Genomic DNA, 16621 nt, shown 5'->3' on the forward strand with positions numbered 1-16621 from the left:
AGCATCTAAAAAATAAAACTTAATAAACAAAAATATTAAAAATACTAAGAACAATTTTATTCAAGTTCAGATCAAGAACCTGAAACATTAATAATATTTTGGAAAAAAAGTAAATAAAGGTTTACCAGTACAAAAATAAGTCATTTCTATGAAAGTAAATTTATTTACGTTTACAAAATAGCTATGGATAATTTTTTTTCAAGAAAGTAAGATATTTTTTTTTTGCTTAGCAAAAAGATTTTATTAATCTTCATAAACGATTACAAAGATTAAATGAAACAATGGCACACCGACAAAAGCCACCCAAGACCACTAAAGAGGGCGGCAAGGCGCTAACCAAAAAAGCCAAAACCTGAGAAACTCCTAAAACACCCAAAAAACCAACCCCCAAACCCAAAACTCCACAAAAGCGAAAACCAACAAAAACTTCAAAACCTAAAAGAAAAACTCCAATCCAAACCCCAAAGCCCATATCTCCACAAAAGCACACACAAACCAAAGCGAGATTCCGAATCAGAACGAAGGACCAACGCCAAAATCAACAAAAGCACACTAAAGGCCTCTAAAACTCCAAAGATAAAGAAGCATTTTCCTCCCAATCTGATGTGTCTTTTTTTTTTTACCTCCGCGAGGTTCTTCAAAGCATTCTCTCTCTCCGCAATTTCCTCATCTTCCATTTCAACCAATTTCCTAGCTAGCGATGGCATCCATTATATTCTTGTTACCTATTGTAGAAGTACTAGGTCGACACCAAATTTGGTAAGTGCAGTTGTTTGCTCATGTTACACTCTATATTCTATGATCTACCAAAAAAATAAAAATAAATCACCAATAGGTGTGTGTCGGACCGCTTTTCTCTCCCAAAATCAATTGGTGTTATAGAGGGGTTCAATTAAGTCTTTTATGATATTTATTATCGCACCCGCAAGTTTATTTTTAGAGCGGTCATAGAGAATAACATCGAGTAACCAAATCATTAGGATCACTCCGAGTCCAACTGTATGGAATGGGTCTTTATCGAAATGGAATGGACTTATTTTTTATTGTCGATGGTGGAATCATTACACACACTATTCCTAGACCATCAGATCTTTTTTCCTAATGTCCCTAGACTCTTCCTCCAGACTTGGGCTTGGTAGTCGTGCAAGAAAATCTATATCCCATTAAAACCCAAGCCTAGAGAAAGAGTTGCGGGATACAATCTGGATTGAAGCTGGTATGACCAGTCAATTCAGTCTACATTCCATTAAGAACTCATTGAAAATTAAGCAAATTCTGTTTAAAGAAACTATTTTTAACAACTCTTCAAAATCTTTACCGATTTTTGAATATTGTCTCACCAATTTTTGAATACTCCATCTTCTCCACTCCCATTTCAAACTTATGCATATCATTGTTAGATAAATTGCAAAAACACTACCACTCACACGTACATCAGTCCCCCACACGACCTTCAACCTAATAGAAGGAATAAATTTCAAAAAATTTGGGTTTTATAGTCTAAGTGTGACGATCTTCAACCGTTCTCGATGTACCCACTTCAAGTCGGAACTTCCTATAAAAAAAGAAAAGAAAAGAAAAATCTATGGGATCCCAATCTAATAGTCCACGAGCTAAAAGTTTCAGATAAGTAGTACAAAGCATATGCAACACTATAATAAAATACAACTCATAAGATTAATTCAACAAGTAAGATTCATGAAAAATCATTTGTAAGCTAAAAGAAATCTCACTCCAAACTGACCGTATTAAACGCTCAATCCGAACTAAGAGTGTTGAAAAGTTTAGGGCAACTATAAACAGAACAAAACGACTGAACACCCATCAGCAACAACAGCAACACAACAGCAAGAATTGTGAGAATCTTCCAAGAACCATAGACAAAGTTCTTGAACCGCCTGTTAAACTTAACCGCTCTCGTGTTGTTGTAGTACTTGTTGACATCTTCAATCGTCTTGTCAATAAAAGGCACATTCGTGAGCCTAACAGGTTTGCTCATGCCATTGAATAGTTGTGCAACATCGGCATCACTCTTGAGACTATTGATGATGATTTTCTTTTCCCTTAACAGTTTAGCATCTTCAGCAATGTTTATAATCCCATTCATTAGCTCTATGTATCGTGTGAAAGCAAGTGATTCTGACCCGATTGAGGCCTCATATGCCACTAAATTCCTCATTATAACTTCAGAATTGACGTTAAGCCTAATGACTGGGAGGTAGAGTTTCTTGGTACTCTGGTCGAATTTAACGGTCGCGATTCCACCGGTGGCAGGACGTAATGGCACCCCGGCTTGAGAAAGGTGGGATACCGTGGGAATCATGATTTCTTCTACATTGGGAGATTTTGTTCCCTCGTCTTCAGGCTTGATATCTTCTTTACTTTTTGATGGTATACTAGAAATAAATTTTCCAGACACACCACATATGTTCTTAACCAGTGTTGTGATTTGACTGAGAAACCCTATGTGTAGTTTCGAACACATGCTCCAAAGATTCTCGAAAACATTAGTACCAAACTTACTTGAATCCAAGTTCGGGTTGTTCTCAAGGATTGCAGCTTCACTTTCCCAATATATGTTGCATGGTCCAACGGCCGGCCCTGCCAATTCGGGCACGATCAAATGGTACAGAAGATCCAGTAAATGAGCATGCTTGGAGACTTGAGACAAACTGAGATCCTCCCGGGTTTTGACCGGAGAAAGCGCTTTACAAAAATCCTTGAGTGTGGCAGGAAACAAATCTTCGGCCACTTCAAGCTGCGATGAGCATTGCATGGACAAGATCTCCCTTAGAACAAAGATCGGAATCTGATTTTCGAGCATCAGTATGTCACCGAGGACTGCCTCGTGGGCCAATTTCCTCCCAATGGAGTCGACCAGATGGGCTGTGGTAATTGAAGTGGACGAATTATAACAACGAAGAAACTCGAGGAGGAAAAGCCCATCGATGGCCATAATCCAAGCTAGGGTTTCCCCCTCGATTTCCAAGTACTTGTGGTAGCATGCACGAACTTTATATTCGAGCGTGCTAAGCCCACTAACAAGCTGCTGGAATTCAAGACTCTTAAAATCTCGTTGAAGCCTGCTTGCCGCGGCAAGCTTGTACCTCTCCATGTCATAGATCTCGAGTCGAAAACGGTGGTACGGGCCTAGGCCAATGACTTGTGGCGTATAGGCCGAGGGCCTCGAAACACTTAGCGTTGCTGGTACTCGAAATATGGTAACCGGGTGGTCGATTTCGACCTTCACCTCTTTTTCCAAAATCTTGCTGATTTCGGCGAGCCATCGTTGCTCGCAGGAGCTTGATTCAAAAATGGAAGTTAAGGGCATGTTTGGTTTGGGACTTTGAGGCTATGAAATAGTGTTGTGAATGTAAGAAAGATGAAAGCATATGTTGTTATATAGTGCGAGGCGAGGAGGGAGTGAATTTTGTTCTAGATTAGTTTCACATGTGAATCACATTTTTTATTTTTTTTACTAATGATCATTTGATTGACAATGTTGATATCTTCAATCCACTCATCCTCTTCTCAAATACTTTATGATAGAATAGATTAGGTTTAACGAATGACAAAAAAAAAAATTAATGCTACTTGTACGTTGTTCCCCTCTCTTTTTCTTGTTCTATCTCATAAATAGCAAAAATCATTAGTACTTTCTTTTTCTAAGCAAAATAATTTTTTTTTTGGTAATTAAACAGAGGAACAACCCTTCGGCTGAGTCACTATTGGATCCGTCTGCGCAATCCAAAACTTCGGGGGAGACTAGCACAACAACCCACTGCCATGATTCCCCACTTAAATCATGGTTTGTCTCTAGGGAGAATCGAACCCTACTATGTTGCAAGCGCAAGTTCGCCTTTATCATGTTGATAACCCATAGGTGGGTCTAAGCAAAAGAATTTATTAATCTTTAATTATAAAGGATTGCAAAGATTAAAAGAATATAAGGGCACATCGGCATAAAGCCACCCAAGACCTAAAGGAAGGCAAGACGCCAACCGAAAAATCGAAAAATCAAAGAAAACCGAAATGAAACCAGCCAACAACCTCTCGAGCCTCAACCCCAAACAAGCAATCGGAGACCAAAACACCAAAACCAAACCAAAGACACCAAACCAAAGATATCCGCACACCAAGCTCGAACAAAGAAACAGCCAAAACTACCTAAATCTGAAGGAGAAAAACCGAGCACATACGCAAATTGAGGGGTTGGGCAACCGAAAAATAGCGAGCCCCGTTCGGTTGGGTATTTTGGTTTTGGATTTGTAATTATGACCTTCTCTATTTCTAATCATTACTTTTATTTTTCTTTCTATCTCTTTTCAATCATTACATTTATTTTCAATCATTACTCTACTTCTCTCTATACTTATTACTTATAAATTCAAATCCAAAATACCCAAAACGAATAAGGTCAGCAAGACTCGACGTTAAAACTCCAAGGCGCTTCTCAAAATCATTAGTACTTTTCAGAGCTTTTTGATTTTATTTTATAATTTCGGTGTTCGACTAGCCTACGCAATTTGTTGAGTGTTTTTAAAAAAAACATCTTTAACATGCATTTATCTCGATTCCGTAATCAGACACAAGGCGGTGATTGTATCGTACCTTGATGTATACATAGTACTGATCCATAGGAAAGGAAAGGAAAGGTAAGTTTGTGTACTACAATTTCACGATTAATAGAACATGATTGACAGTGGTCCATTTTTGTTAGAACAGACAAATATTGCACAAATATGGAGTCCAAAATACAGTAATCTCCAAATATGGGATGGACCACAATTCTTTGTACGGGCCTCAAGGCCCATTCTTGTTGTTTGTGATGTGCCTCGCCGTCCAAAAAAAAAATAAAAACCGGTGGAAATCATTCACAGAAATTCGATGCCTCGTTTGGATGGAATTTGAAAATTTTTGGGTTTGATTTTTGAGATAATAAGTGAAGAGAGAAATTAGGGTAATAATAATAGATAAAGATAATGAGTAGAGAGAAAAATGATTGAAAATATGGGTAATAAATGGATAGAGAAATAAAAATAATAATTGGAAGTAGGGGTAATGAATATTTTTGGAGTTGAATTTTTTTTTTCCAAAACTCCATCTTTGGAAAAAATCCATTCTGCTGTTATCAATGATAAAGATCGACGGCCGGAGTGCCACTTTTGATCTATACTTTTAGTACGGTTTTACACGTGACGCACGTTTTATATGAAAATATCAGTTTCACTGTGGAGTCCCACGTTAACTAGGGAAAGTTGAATTGGTATATGTAACGTACCACGACCAACTACTGTGGTTTTGTCGTTTGATAACTTTGAGTATTTTAGTTTTGGTAGTGGGTACGTGGAGAGAGAAATAGGGCAATGATTGGAGAGAGAAATGAAATTAATAATTGAATAAATAAGAGAATAATTGGAGAAAGATATAAGATAATAATTGAAAAACAAAGTTAAATTTGGAAACTAATAAAGCCTGTATAACTTGAGATCAACCTTTTGAGCCACGTGGTTAGGTTAAGAGTTTACAGGTGAACTGACGCAAGTCGTTACACACACACACTCTCTCTCTCTCTCTCTCTCTCTCTCTCTCTCTCTCTCTCTCTCTCTCTCTCTCTCTCTCTCTCTCTCTCTCTCTCTCGCTCTCTCTCGTGTGTCTAATTATTTCCTCCGTCCCAAATCGTAATTAAAAATCCCTCCCATGTGTAATGGCAAAACTTTAAAAATCCCTCCCATGTCTAATACTGGTAGAAGTTAAATCCAGTATTAACCTTCAGATCAAAATTTTAGAAATTTCACTACAAGATCAGGACGGACGGACAGATGAGCACGGACGACCACCCTACCAACATTTCAAGTTTTTGATAGAATTTTAGTAGGTTTTATTCTTCTTTTTTTTTTAAAAAAAACTGTTATTCTCAAGGGGAACTTAATTTTTCTACAACATTATTACCATTTGTAATGGCAAAACTAATGTCGAATGGAGATAACCCAGGAAGAAAGAGAGATCTAGCTAGTGTTTGGGCTTTAGATCAGTAAAGTGTTTAAGCCATAATTTTATGGGCCACTTTGGATGAAGCAACCATAGGCTTCATGTGGTTCTCACACGCATAATTGGAGGCCCATATAATTATGTTTGGCTTCAACTTCAAGGTTATTGTAAGAGTATCTCCATCGGTCTAAGCAAATTTTTAGCCATTTTGCTTAGGATATTTCTCTTGGCTAGCCACCAAACAAATTCAATACCCAACAATCTAGCCATTTGGCTCAACAAAATCACAAAACCCATACGTATACACATTTATACGCATATTCGTCAACCAGGTGGTGATCCGGATGAAGCCCAAAACAAAGCAGCATATCCGGCTGGGTGGGTGGTCATCCGAAAATAGGACAGTCCCGGAAAGTCACAAAAATTGACCAACGGACAATATAATTATTCTGTACGCCTACCAAAAGCCCAGAAATACTTTAATGCGGTAAAGTTAGAATAGAGCGCTTGATTTTGTGAAATTGTGAAAAAGTGGCTAGCTAGCTACTTCCCAAAAGTGATTTTTGAGGTTTAATTTAGTCTAAAATTTGCTGAGTTTGATAAAAATGCTCTTAGATAGTGAAAGGAACCCAATTAAATAGTAGATTGTACACATCTTTAATGCTACTTGTATGTTGTTCATCTCTCTCTTAATTTCACCTTATAAATAGAAACTATCGTTAGTATTAATTTCCAATTTTTTAAGGAAAAATATGAGGAGTGATTTTGTCACTCCCATTTGTATCTGTATAACTGTATTAGGTAATTTATTTTGCGAGAAAAAAAAAGTACCATTAATAAAAATGGGGAATGGCAAAATGATTCCAAAAAATATACTGTAGGTCACAATTATCGATTATGATTACTTGTAGGACCCCGTCGTTGTATCTGGTGCCATGCGATCTATAGGTCCAGCTGTGCTTCTGTTATAAAATTCTCCATATACTGGAGTATCAATGAGATTCCAAAAGGTATTTACAGGTGTCCATTAAAAAAGGAAAAAGCACACAAATTGTTGTTCTTCTAGATAAGCTATTTGACTTATTTTTTTGTTTTTTTTCAAAAAAAATTTGCATTTGTTAGTTTTTCGTCAATTTTTTGAAAATTATTACTTCGTCATGACGAGAGAAATCTAAAAAGTAAAAGATTACCATCGAAATCTAATTTTTTTTAAAAAAGACAAAAATAAGTCAATGAGCCAATTTTTCGTCTTTATTAAAAAAAAAATTGGATTTCGATCGTAGTTTTTTACTTTTTAGATTCCTCTGGTCATGAAGAAGCAATAATCCCCAAAAAATCAACAAAAAACTAACAAATACGAAAAAAATTAGAATAAAGATAAAAAAAAAAAAAAGCCAAGTGGCTTGTTTAGAAAAATAACCTATGGGATGGACCGTAATTCATTTGACCGGGCCCAAAAGCATTCTTTATTGTTTATGACGTGAAAACACCATAATTCCTTCTTCCATCCCGATTTATTTATCTCATTTTTAGGTTTTCATAAGTCCTGATGGATAAAATTTTCTTTTTTTCCCTTACTCTTTAGAAATAAAGTAACTTTTCGAAAAACTTGACGGGTAAATGTAGGAAAGTAAAATAGTTTTAGGTGTAATTATTATGCTTCCTAAATAAGTTAGATTTTCAATATTAAACAAAAAAAATTTATTAGACATGTGATTAGTTTCACACACACAAAGAAATAGTCACCACACCATGTGAGTCACTCTTTGTCTCCCAACCAAACAAAAGGATCATGTACTGCAGGTCTAGAGGTGCACTATAGGGTTGTAGTGAATGATACGAGCTATCCGTTCGGCAATCTTTGGTTAAGATTTCAGCTTCGTCCATGCAAATTTGAGCCGTACATTCGAGATGTACTCTGGACCATAGATTGCCATGACGAATTGCTCAGATCATGCAATACAAACTTATAGTGCACCCTTTCACTATAAAGTCCCTGAATTCCTCCCAACTATTCAATAAAAGTGAATGATAATCTCACAACCATAATCTCACAACCATAATCAAGTAATTTTCATATTATTCACTCTTATCCATCCATTCACTAATTAATCTCTCGTATAACATATCCACCTCTTGTCCATTATTCTTTCTTATCTATTCAAAATCTCATACGTCCAACAAATGGGCTGTTAAGGAGCAAGGATATAATTGTCCTACGCCTTAAATAAGGCCTAAATTTATTCTCCAGGCATGTTTGTCTGCCTGCTTGCCTGCATGTTCAATCTTATGCATGGATTAAAAAAAGAAGAAAAATATGTTATTTCTTACTTTTGCCTTTAAAAAGTATCTAAAAAGACATTAGCCTCCGTTTGATAATGGTAGATATCAAATGAAGCAAAATTTTCATGACAATGGTAGATATCAAATATATGAAGCAAAATTTTCAAGACAAGCAGAGCGATTTCTTTAAGGTGAGGTTTGGATTAGATTAATTACTACTCTGAATTTATTTTTTCTATTCTGAATTTGTTAGTTTTGGATAAATTTGATTTGATTCTTTATTAATCTTGGTTAGAAGAATATTAAAACTAAAAATTAATAACCAAAAACATTTAAATTACTAAAAGAAATTTTATTCAAGTTCAGATCAGATTGAGAACCTGAAACATTAATAATATTTTGAAAAAAAAAAGTACTCCTAAATAAAGGTTTACCAATATATAAATAAGTCATTTCTATAAAAGTAATTTTTTATGTGTTTGCGAAATAGCTATGGTACAAGTACTACATTGTAGCTAAATTCCTAGCGATGACATCCTTTATATTCTTTTTACCTAATATTGTAGAAGTACTACGTTAGCACGTTGACACCAAATTTGGTAAGTAACTTATTGAGTGCCGTTGTTTGCTCATGTTATGTTCTATATCCTATGATCTACCCCCAAAAACAAAAACAAAAAAACCACCAATATATAGGTGTGGAATGGGTCTTATCGCAATGGAATGGACTTATTTTTTTTATCGTTAATGGTGGAATCATTACACACACTATTCCCGGGCCATTAGATCTTTTTAGTCTCTCGTGACTCTTCCTCTAGACTTGGGCTTGGGTGATAGAGCAAGAAAATCCGTATCTCATTAAAGCCCAAGCTTAGAGAAAGACTCGTGAGATCGAAACAATCTGAATTAAAGCTTGTATGACCAGTCAATTCAGTCGGCATCCCATTAAAAACTCACTGAAAAGCAAATTCTGTTTAAATTAATTATTTTTAACAACCCTTCAAAATCTTTACCAATTTTTGAATATTATCTCACCTAGTCATGGATATATATGCATGGTACTTCCTCTTCTCCCCTCCTTTCAAACTTATGCACATCATTGTCTGATAAATTGCAAAAACATTACCACTTGCACATTAATCGAAATTGAAAATGACAGAGGAAACCTAAGGTTCCCTTGGGCGAGCGAGGTGCCGCCGCTGCGCCTCCTCCTCCCCCTTTCTCTCTTCTATCTCTATCTGTCCATCTTTCTCACCTTTTCCCCTTTCCCGATCTGATCTCCTCCTTTTCTCCTTATTCTTGAAATGATCGGTAGAGTTTCGTGTTGGTTAGAGGCGGCGGCGTTGGCAAGTATAGGAGGTTGATGATGGTGGCAATGGAGATCGGTGTTGGCGTCATTGTTATCACGGATGTTTACCCCGGTTGTTTATGGGAGGCGATTTGGCATTCTCTCGGCGACCATTTTTTCGGGTTTTTGGACTGCGATGGGAGCGGCGATTGGTATGGTTTCTAGATCTACTTTCCTCCTCCTCCTCTTTTGGTTTTTTCTGCCCCCTATCTTTGTGGTCCGCTCCTCTTCACGCATGGCTGTTTTCATCTCTGGTGTCCCTCTCTCAGTTGTGCTCGATCTTGGTTGGTTCCCCACCGGTTTTTTTTTTGTTGGGTAAATCAGTTTTCGGCCTAACAGCCAGGGGTTCTGTTGATTTGGGATTCAATTAGCATTGCTCTCCCACCGTTTTCACTGCTGAGTGTTTCGGTTATTGCCTAATGACTTGGTGAGCTTCCGCGGCAAGAGGGTTGTGTGTGAACGTATCGTTTCGCCGGTGGGTGGCCGACGATGGCGTGGTTGGACCGGTGGCATCCGTTCTTTTTGTACTTTTGTTGGTGGCCCTCTTCGGAGGGTGGTTGTCGGCAGAGATATGGTGGCAATGTTTGAAGATCTATAGAAGAGTAGGACTAGATTTTGGGTCTTCTTGGGCTGGGCCTAGCCCACTTTTGTGGGCTAATTTTTCTCTTGTGTTAATTGTAATATTCAGGTTTTTGGTTGGACATCTGGTGTTTGAGCTTTATTTGGTTTTATCTGGTCTTTAGGCCTTTGGGTCTTTAGGGCTTTGTCCTTTGGATGTATTTTCCAACCTTTGTTAGATTTTCCTTTCCCCTTTTCCGTAATAAAATGTTACTTTTTTGATAAAAAAAAAGTCAATTTTTTTTAGAAAAAGAAAAGTATTAATGCTAACATATTATGACTTGATGAGTTATATACGTACTCATCATTCTGAACTAACCCCAATGGGTTTGGAAGCGTTTGAAACGGAACCAACTCGATGAAACTAATTACTAGTATTAAGCATCCGAAAAAGTTATATTAAGAATCCAATGATGGCCTAGTGGTCGACCAAGATTTTAAACGTATAAGTTTGCTTCCTTCCAAGGTTTCAAATCTGAAATCTCTATGTCCGAGAAAATAATGTGAGTTTTAAAGTTCATGAGTAACACCTGAGTGGGTGTTTTCGGTGGTAAAAAAATATTTGTAGATTTTTATTTGTGGTTAAAAAGTTGTGGTGTTTCTGATAGTGAATAAGTTGAAAAATGTTAAGTTGTTTCCGATAGTGATTAGATTGTTGATGGGTATGTGAGTGGAAGAGTTGTTGAGAAAAAATTTAGCGATGAAATCTAAAACCACAACCAAACAAGGGGAAAAAAAGGACACGATCGAGAAGAACAAGGTAGTGGGTGAAGGTGGCTAGCTGGCGGCGGGTGAAGAGACCACACAGTCTGTTGGTGGGTTGCATCATCACTGATCCACTCAAATTAAGGCATCGGTGGGTCAGTAGTACTCTCACTCCCATAGTCACATAGGAGTACCAAGAAAAGGTGGCCGACCACATACGAGGAACAACATTTTCAAGAATAGAGCTTTCATTTTGAGCATAATGTCAATGTCGTTTGGCAACGGAAATTCAAACAATTGGAAAGTATTTTTGAGCTATGTCAATGGTTGATTGAGATTAAAAGATCAGCGACCTACTTACTTGTTTAAAGAGTGGTGATACTTATGCTTACTCTTCATAGAGCTTCTCGTTTACGAAATCTTGGTTCCATCTTCACGTTCTAAAAATATCTTCCTTTTCTAACAGCATTGTCACTCTACTGATAGGATGAACACATGCGATTATTTCTAATGATCGCAATTATTAAGCACACCTCGATTATTTGTACTGTTAGAAAAAATTAAAGAACCCATTTATTAGTGTACTATTAATTAGTGAGATGTGGAATCTGCAAAGACTGCAATTAAGTGGAATGTGGAGTATTCTGTATGGGGATGCTGAAAATGGAATGTGGAATCTGCAATTCAGGAGAACATTTTCTTTTTCTTTTTTTGTTTTGTTTGGGAAGAAGAGGCTATGAGTTTCAGAAGGAGTATTACATGATCAGAAGCTGCAAGGGAGTGATTATTAATTAATTTAGCAGAAGTGGGCATGCATGATCATGCATATTGATGAATGGATGTGGAGTACAGGCTAGGCAGAGAATTCTCAGTAAGGTCATCAGCATATGCAGAGAGGGAAAAACAACTGCAGAATCCTAATCCAGTGCTATATATATACTCCAATACTATAAGAAGATTTGGAAGAATTTATGCATGTCCTCCCAAAGTGGAAATGCATGTTGTCATGGCATGCAGCTAATCCAAGACAGGATGGCAACAAGGTCGGTCTCTATTCTTATTCAAAGAGGCATTCTAATTAATCCAAACCAATCCAAGTGATCGATGGTGGAAGGCCTTATGGGTACGTGTTTGTAGTGCGGAAGCGTTAACAAACTCAGAAACGGACGTGATTAATTGCTTTGTAATTGAACAAACCACAGAAAAGAGAGAGAGAAAGAGCAATCACAGAGAACACTGAGATATATGTGGTTCGGTAATGAATACCTACTCCACGGGCAGTCAGACGATCAAGGGTTTCACTATACGGAAGTAATCGGATGCCCAAAGAGCTATAGATGAGATCTCTCAGAGTTCCTCTCTTTGCCTCTCACAGAAAAGCTGCTGTGAATGCAATACCATCAGCAAAAAACCCTAAAATATGCTTATATACTAATCTGTCCTGGTCCGGACCAAGTGTGTGTTGGGCCGGACCAAATAATCAGCAAGCTCCAGAAACGTAGAACACGCGCTGGTCCGGACCACCAAGGCCTTGGTCCGGACCACGGATGTTGAGAAGTCCAAAACGAGCCAAAAACTACAAATCTCCACCTTGGCAAGATATTGGACTACGAATCAGAAAACCAGACATGCAGCAACTAGAAAACCAGAATACCCAAACAAATCGTGCTCTAACTGCCATCAGAGCGCCCAACGGCGCATGCACCCGAAGGTGCTCAGATTTGCTGCATATGGATCAAGTCCACACAACGCTGGAACTTGACCCCAGTGACAACCTTAGTCATCATATCAGCCGGATTGTCCGCAGTACCAATCTTTTCCAACAGAATATCCCCCTCATCAATGATCTCGCGAACAAAGTGAAAGCGAACATCAATATGTTTGGTCCGAGCATGATGCACCTGATTCTTCGCAAGATGAATTGCACTCTGACTGTCACAATGAACAACGACGTGATCTTGCCCAACACCCAAATCAGCCATCAACCCATGCAACCAGATCGCCTCCTTTATGGCTTCAGTCACAGCCATATATTCGGCCTCGGTAGTGGATAGTGCAACCGTCGACTGCAAAGTACATTGCCAACTCACAGGCCCACCAACCATGGTAAACACATACCCAGTTGTTGAACGACGCTTATCCAAATCACCTGCATAATCCGAGTCCACAAAACCAGAAACCAGATCACAAACTGATGCGCACCTTTCGAACTTCAAACCCAAATTCACGGTCCCCAGAACATACCGCAAAATCCACTTAGCCGCTTGCCAATGCACCTTACCAGGATCGTGCATGTAACGACTAACCATACTGATGGCCTGTGCCAAATCTAGCCTCGTGCAGACCATGGCGTACATCAGACTTCCAACCAAGCTTGCATAAGGAACGGCCACCATGTATTTTCGCTCCTCATCTGTAGTGGGAGATAGCGAAGCACTAAGCTTAAAATGGGGAGCCAGTGGTACGCTCACCAGTTTTGAGCTACCACCTACACCGAACCGCTCTAGCACCTTCTTCAAATATTGCTGCTGAGTTAGGTGAACGGTGCCCTTCACCCTATCCCGAGTAATCTCCATCCCCAAAATCTTACGTGCCTCCCCGAGATCCTTCATCTCGAATTCCCGACTCAGCTGAATCTTCAACCTGTCTATCTTCGCCTGACTTTTACATGCGATCAGCATATCATCAACATATAAAAGTAAATAAATAAAGGACTTATCCGCAAGCTTTCTAAAATATACACAATGATCAAATTGGCTCCGAGTGTATTTCTGACTCAACATGAAGCTATCAAAACGTTTATACCATTGACGCGGCGACTGTTTTAACCCGTAGAGAGACTTATGTAATCAACAAACCAACTTCTCCTTACCAGCAACACGAAAACCATCAGGTTGAGACATATAAATCTCTTCCTCCAAATCACCATGTAGGAATGCAGTTTTAACATCTAACTGAGCCAACACCAAATCAAACTGAGCTACCAAAGCTAGCAAAATGCGAATTGAAGCATGTTTCACAATAGGAGAAAATACCTCATTGTAGTCGATTCCCTCCTTTTGTGCGTAGCCCTTAGCTACCAGCCTAGCTTTGAAGTGAATACCACCCTTCTTTGTTGACTCTTCCTTCTTGGTGTAGACCCATTTGCAACCAATCTCCTTCTTGCCTTTCGGAAGCGAAACCAAATCCCATGTCTGATTCTTGTGAAGAGAAGTCATCTCCTCACCCATTGCTTTCTTCCACTCCATAGTTTCTGGACTACCCATAGCTTCTTTGAAAGTGGACGGGATGTCAGCATCTATAACCGGCAATGCATAGGCAACCATATCAACATACCTTACGGGTACACGGATGACCCTTTTGGGTCGAGATGTTGCAATGGAATCTTTCTGCTGCTGCTGTTGCGAAGAACTGTCTGCTGGAACCTCACCCTCAACCGTATCACTATCATTTGATTCAACCCCACTGTCTTCTTCAACTAACTGAATCGGATCTTGAGGAACCACCGAGGTCTCTAACTCCACCTGTTTCTGAGCAACTTTATTACCCACAACCTGCACAGGCGGCTTGATCATCTCAGATTCATTGAAGGTCACGTCACGGCTAATGATCGCCTTCTTTGAATCGAGACACCACAACATGTATCCCTTAACACCTTCCATAAAACCCAAGAACAATGCCTTCTTGGCTCTAGGATCCAGCTTTGATTCCCTAACATGATAATAAGCAAGGCAACCAAAAATATGTAAGGAATCATAATCTGATGCAGGTTTAACTGACCATACCTCCAATGGCGTTTTACCCTCAAGTGCAACAGATGGCAAACGGTTAACCAAATGACATGCATACGTCACTGCTTCAGCCTAGTACTGTCTACCCAAACCAGAAGTCGATAGCATACACCGCACTTTGTCCAGTAAAGTACGGTTCATCCTCTCTGCCACACCATTTTGCTGTGGTGTGCCTCTCACCGTAAAGTGCCGCACTATACCAAATTTTTCACAAATATCGAAGAGAGGATCAGATCGATACTCTCCCCCATTGTCTGATCTGAGGCACTTGACCTGTCTACCTGTCTGGGTCTCAATCAACTTTTTCCACTTAAGGAAAATATCACGCACCTCATCTTTATGTTTCATGATATAAATCCAAACACGGCGAGAGTAATCATCAACGAATGAAACAAAATAATATTTACCACTCAAAGAAGCAACCCTAGCTGGCCCCCAGACATCCGAATGAATGTAGTCAAGTGTACCCTTTGTTTGGTGAATAGCAGTGCCGAACTTGACTCTAGTCTGCTTCCCCAGAACACAATGTTCACAGAAATCCATCTTGCAGGTCTTGGCACCTTTCAGCAAATTCTGCTTCAGCAGGCCTTGCATGGCCTTTTCGCCAGCATGACCCAAACGCATGTGCCACAGTCTGGTAGTGTCCGAATCATCCTCCCCTACGTTGCTACAGGCGGTGGCTGACCCACCTACAATTGCAATACCCTGCAGGTAATACAAATTGTTTTGTCGAATGCCCTTCATCACAACCATAGCACCTTTCGAAACCTTTAGAGCTCCACCTTCAATGGTAATCCGGTAACCTGTGGAGTCTAAAGTACCCAGCGATATCAAATTCTTCTTTAAGTCCGGTACATACCGAACATCAGACAAAATACGAATGGACCCATCATGTAGCTTCAGCTTGATCTTCCCTACCCCGATTGTCTTACAGGCATGATCATTACCCATAAACACTGCTCCACCATCAACCATGTCAATGCTGGAAAACCAATCCTTGTTAGGACACATATGGTAGGTACAGCCGGAATCCAAAATCCATTGATCAGACTGACAAACTAGCGACGAACCCAACAAAGCTAAATTAGAATCATCATCTTCATCAGAATGTACTATGTTGGCCTTGGAACTATCCTTGCCCTTTTTCTTGGGACAATCTTTCTTCCAATGGCCCTTCTCACGACAATAGGCGCATTCATCCTTAGCAACTCTACCAGCAGTTGAGGTCCCTCTCCCCTTAGAGTTGGAGCGACCCCGATTACCGCTATTCTTCCTATTTTCAGACCTACCCCTGACAAATAAGGCTTCTCCAGAATCTCCATGTGCCTGCATATCCCTCTTGCGATACTCATTGTTCACAAGAGCATTGGAGACATCATCAAATTTAATGGTATCCTTCCCATACATTAAAGTGGTAGACAGATGGTCATAATCTTTGGGTAAGGAATTTAACAAAAGTAGGGCTTTATCCTCATCTAGAATCTCAACATCTAGATTCAACAAATCAGCAAGTATTTTATTATAATCATTCAAGTGCTCGGTCATTGATATACCTGAACGATACTGAAACTTGAAGAGTTTCTTCTTCAGATAAAGGCGATTCTCCACGCTCTTGGTCATGTACTTGTCCTCGAGCTTTTTCCACAGGACCTTCGCATTCGTTTCCCGCATAACAAAATACTTATGATCTTTGGCAAGACACATCCTGATAAAACCGCACGCCTGACGGTTGATCCGATCCCAATCCCTTGCATCAAGGTCCTCAGGCTTGTCTTCCAAAGTAAAATCCAACTCCTGTTGGATCAGAACATCCATAACTTCGCACTGCCACATACCGAAGTTATTTTTGCCATCAAATTTTTCCACATCAAACTTCGCACTCGAC

General features: G+C 39.1%; 1 protein-coding gene across 1 annotated transcript; it reads right to left on the reverse strand.

Moving 5' to 3' along the window:
• Positions 1–1629: 1629 nt before the first annotated feature.
• Positions 1630–3390, reverse strand: LOC131320303 (putative UPF0481 protein At3g02645). The gene has a single exon (XM_058350968.1). It carries the CDS (start codon positions 3329–3331, stop codon positions 1757–1759), a length of 1575 nt encoding a protein of 524 aa, XP_058206951.1. The 5' UTR covers positions 3332–3390; the 3' UTR covers positions 1630–1756.
• Between the last annotated feature and the right edge of the window lie 13231 nt (positions 3391–16621).

The sequence above is a fragment of the Rhododendron vialii genome, chromosome 3a (genome assembly GCF_030253575.1).
Source record: "Rhododendron vialii isolate Sample 1 chromosome 3a, ASM3025357v1".
Lineage (NCBI taxonomy): Eukaryota > Viridiplantae > Streptophyta > Magnoliopsida > Ericales > Ericaceae > Rhododendron > Rhododendron vialii.

Excerpts from the sequence above, each read along its gene's own strand:
- LOC131320303 (XM_058350968.1), bottom strand. The coding sequence starts at position 3,331 with ATGCCCTTAACTTCCATTTTTGAATCAAGCTCCTGCGAGCAACGATGG.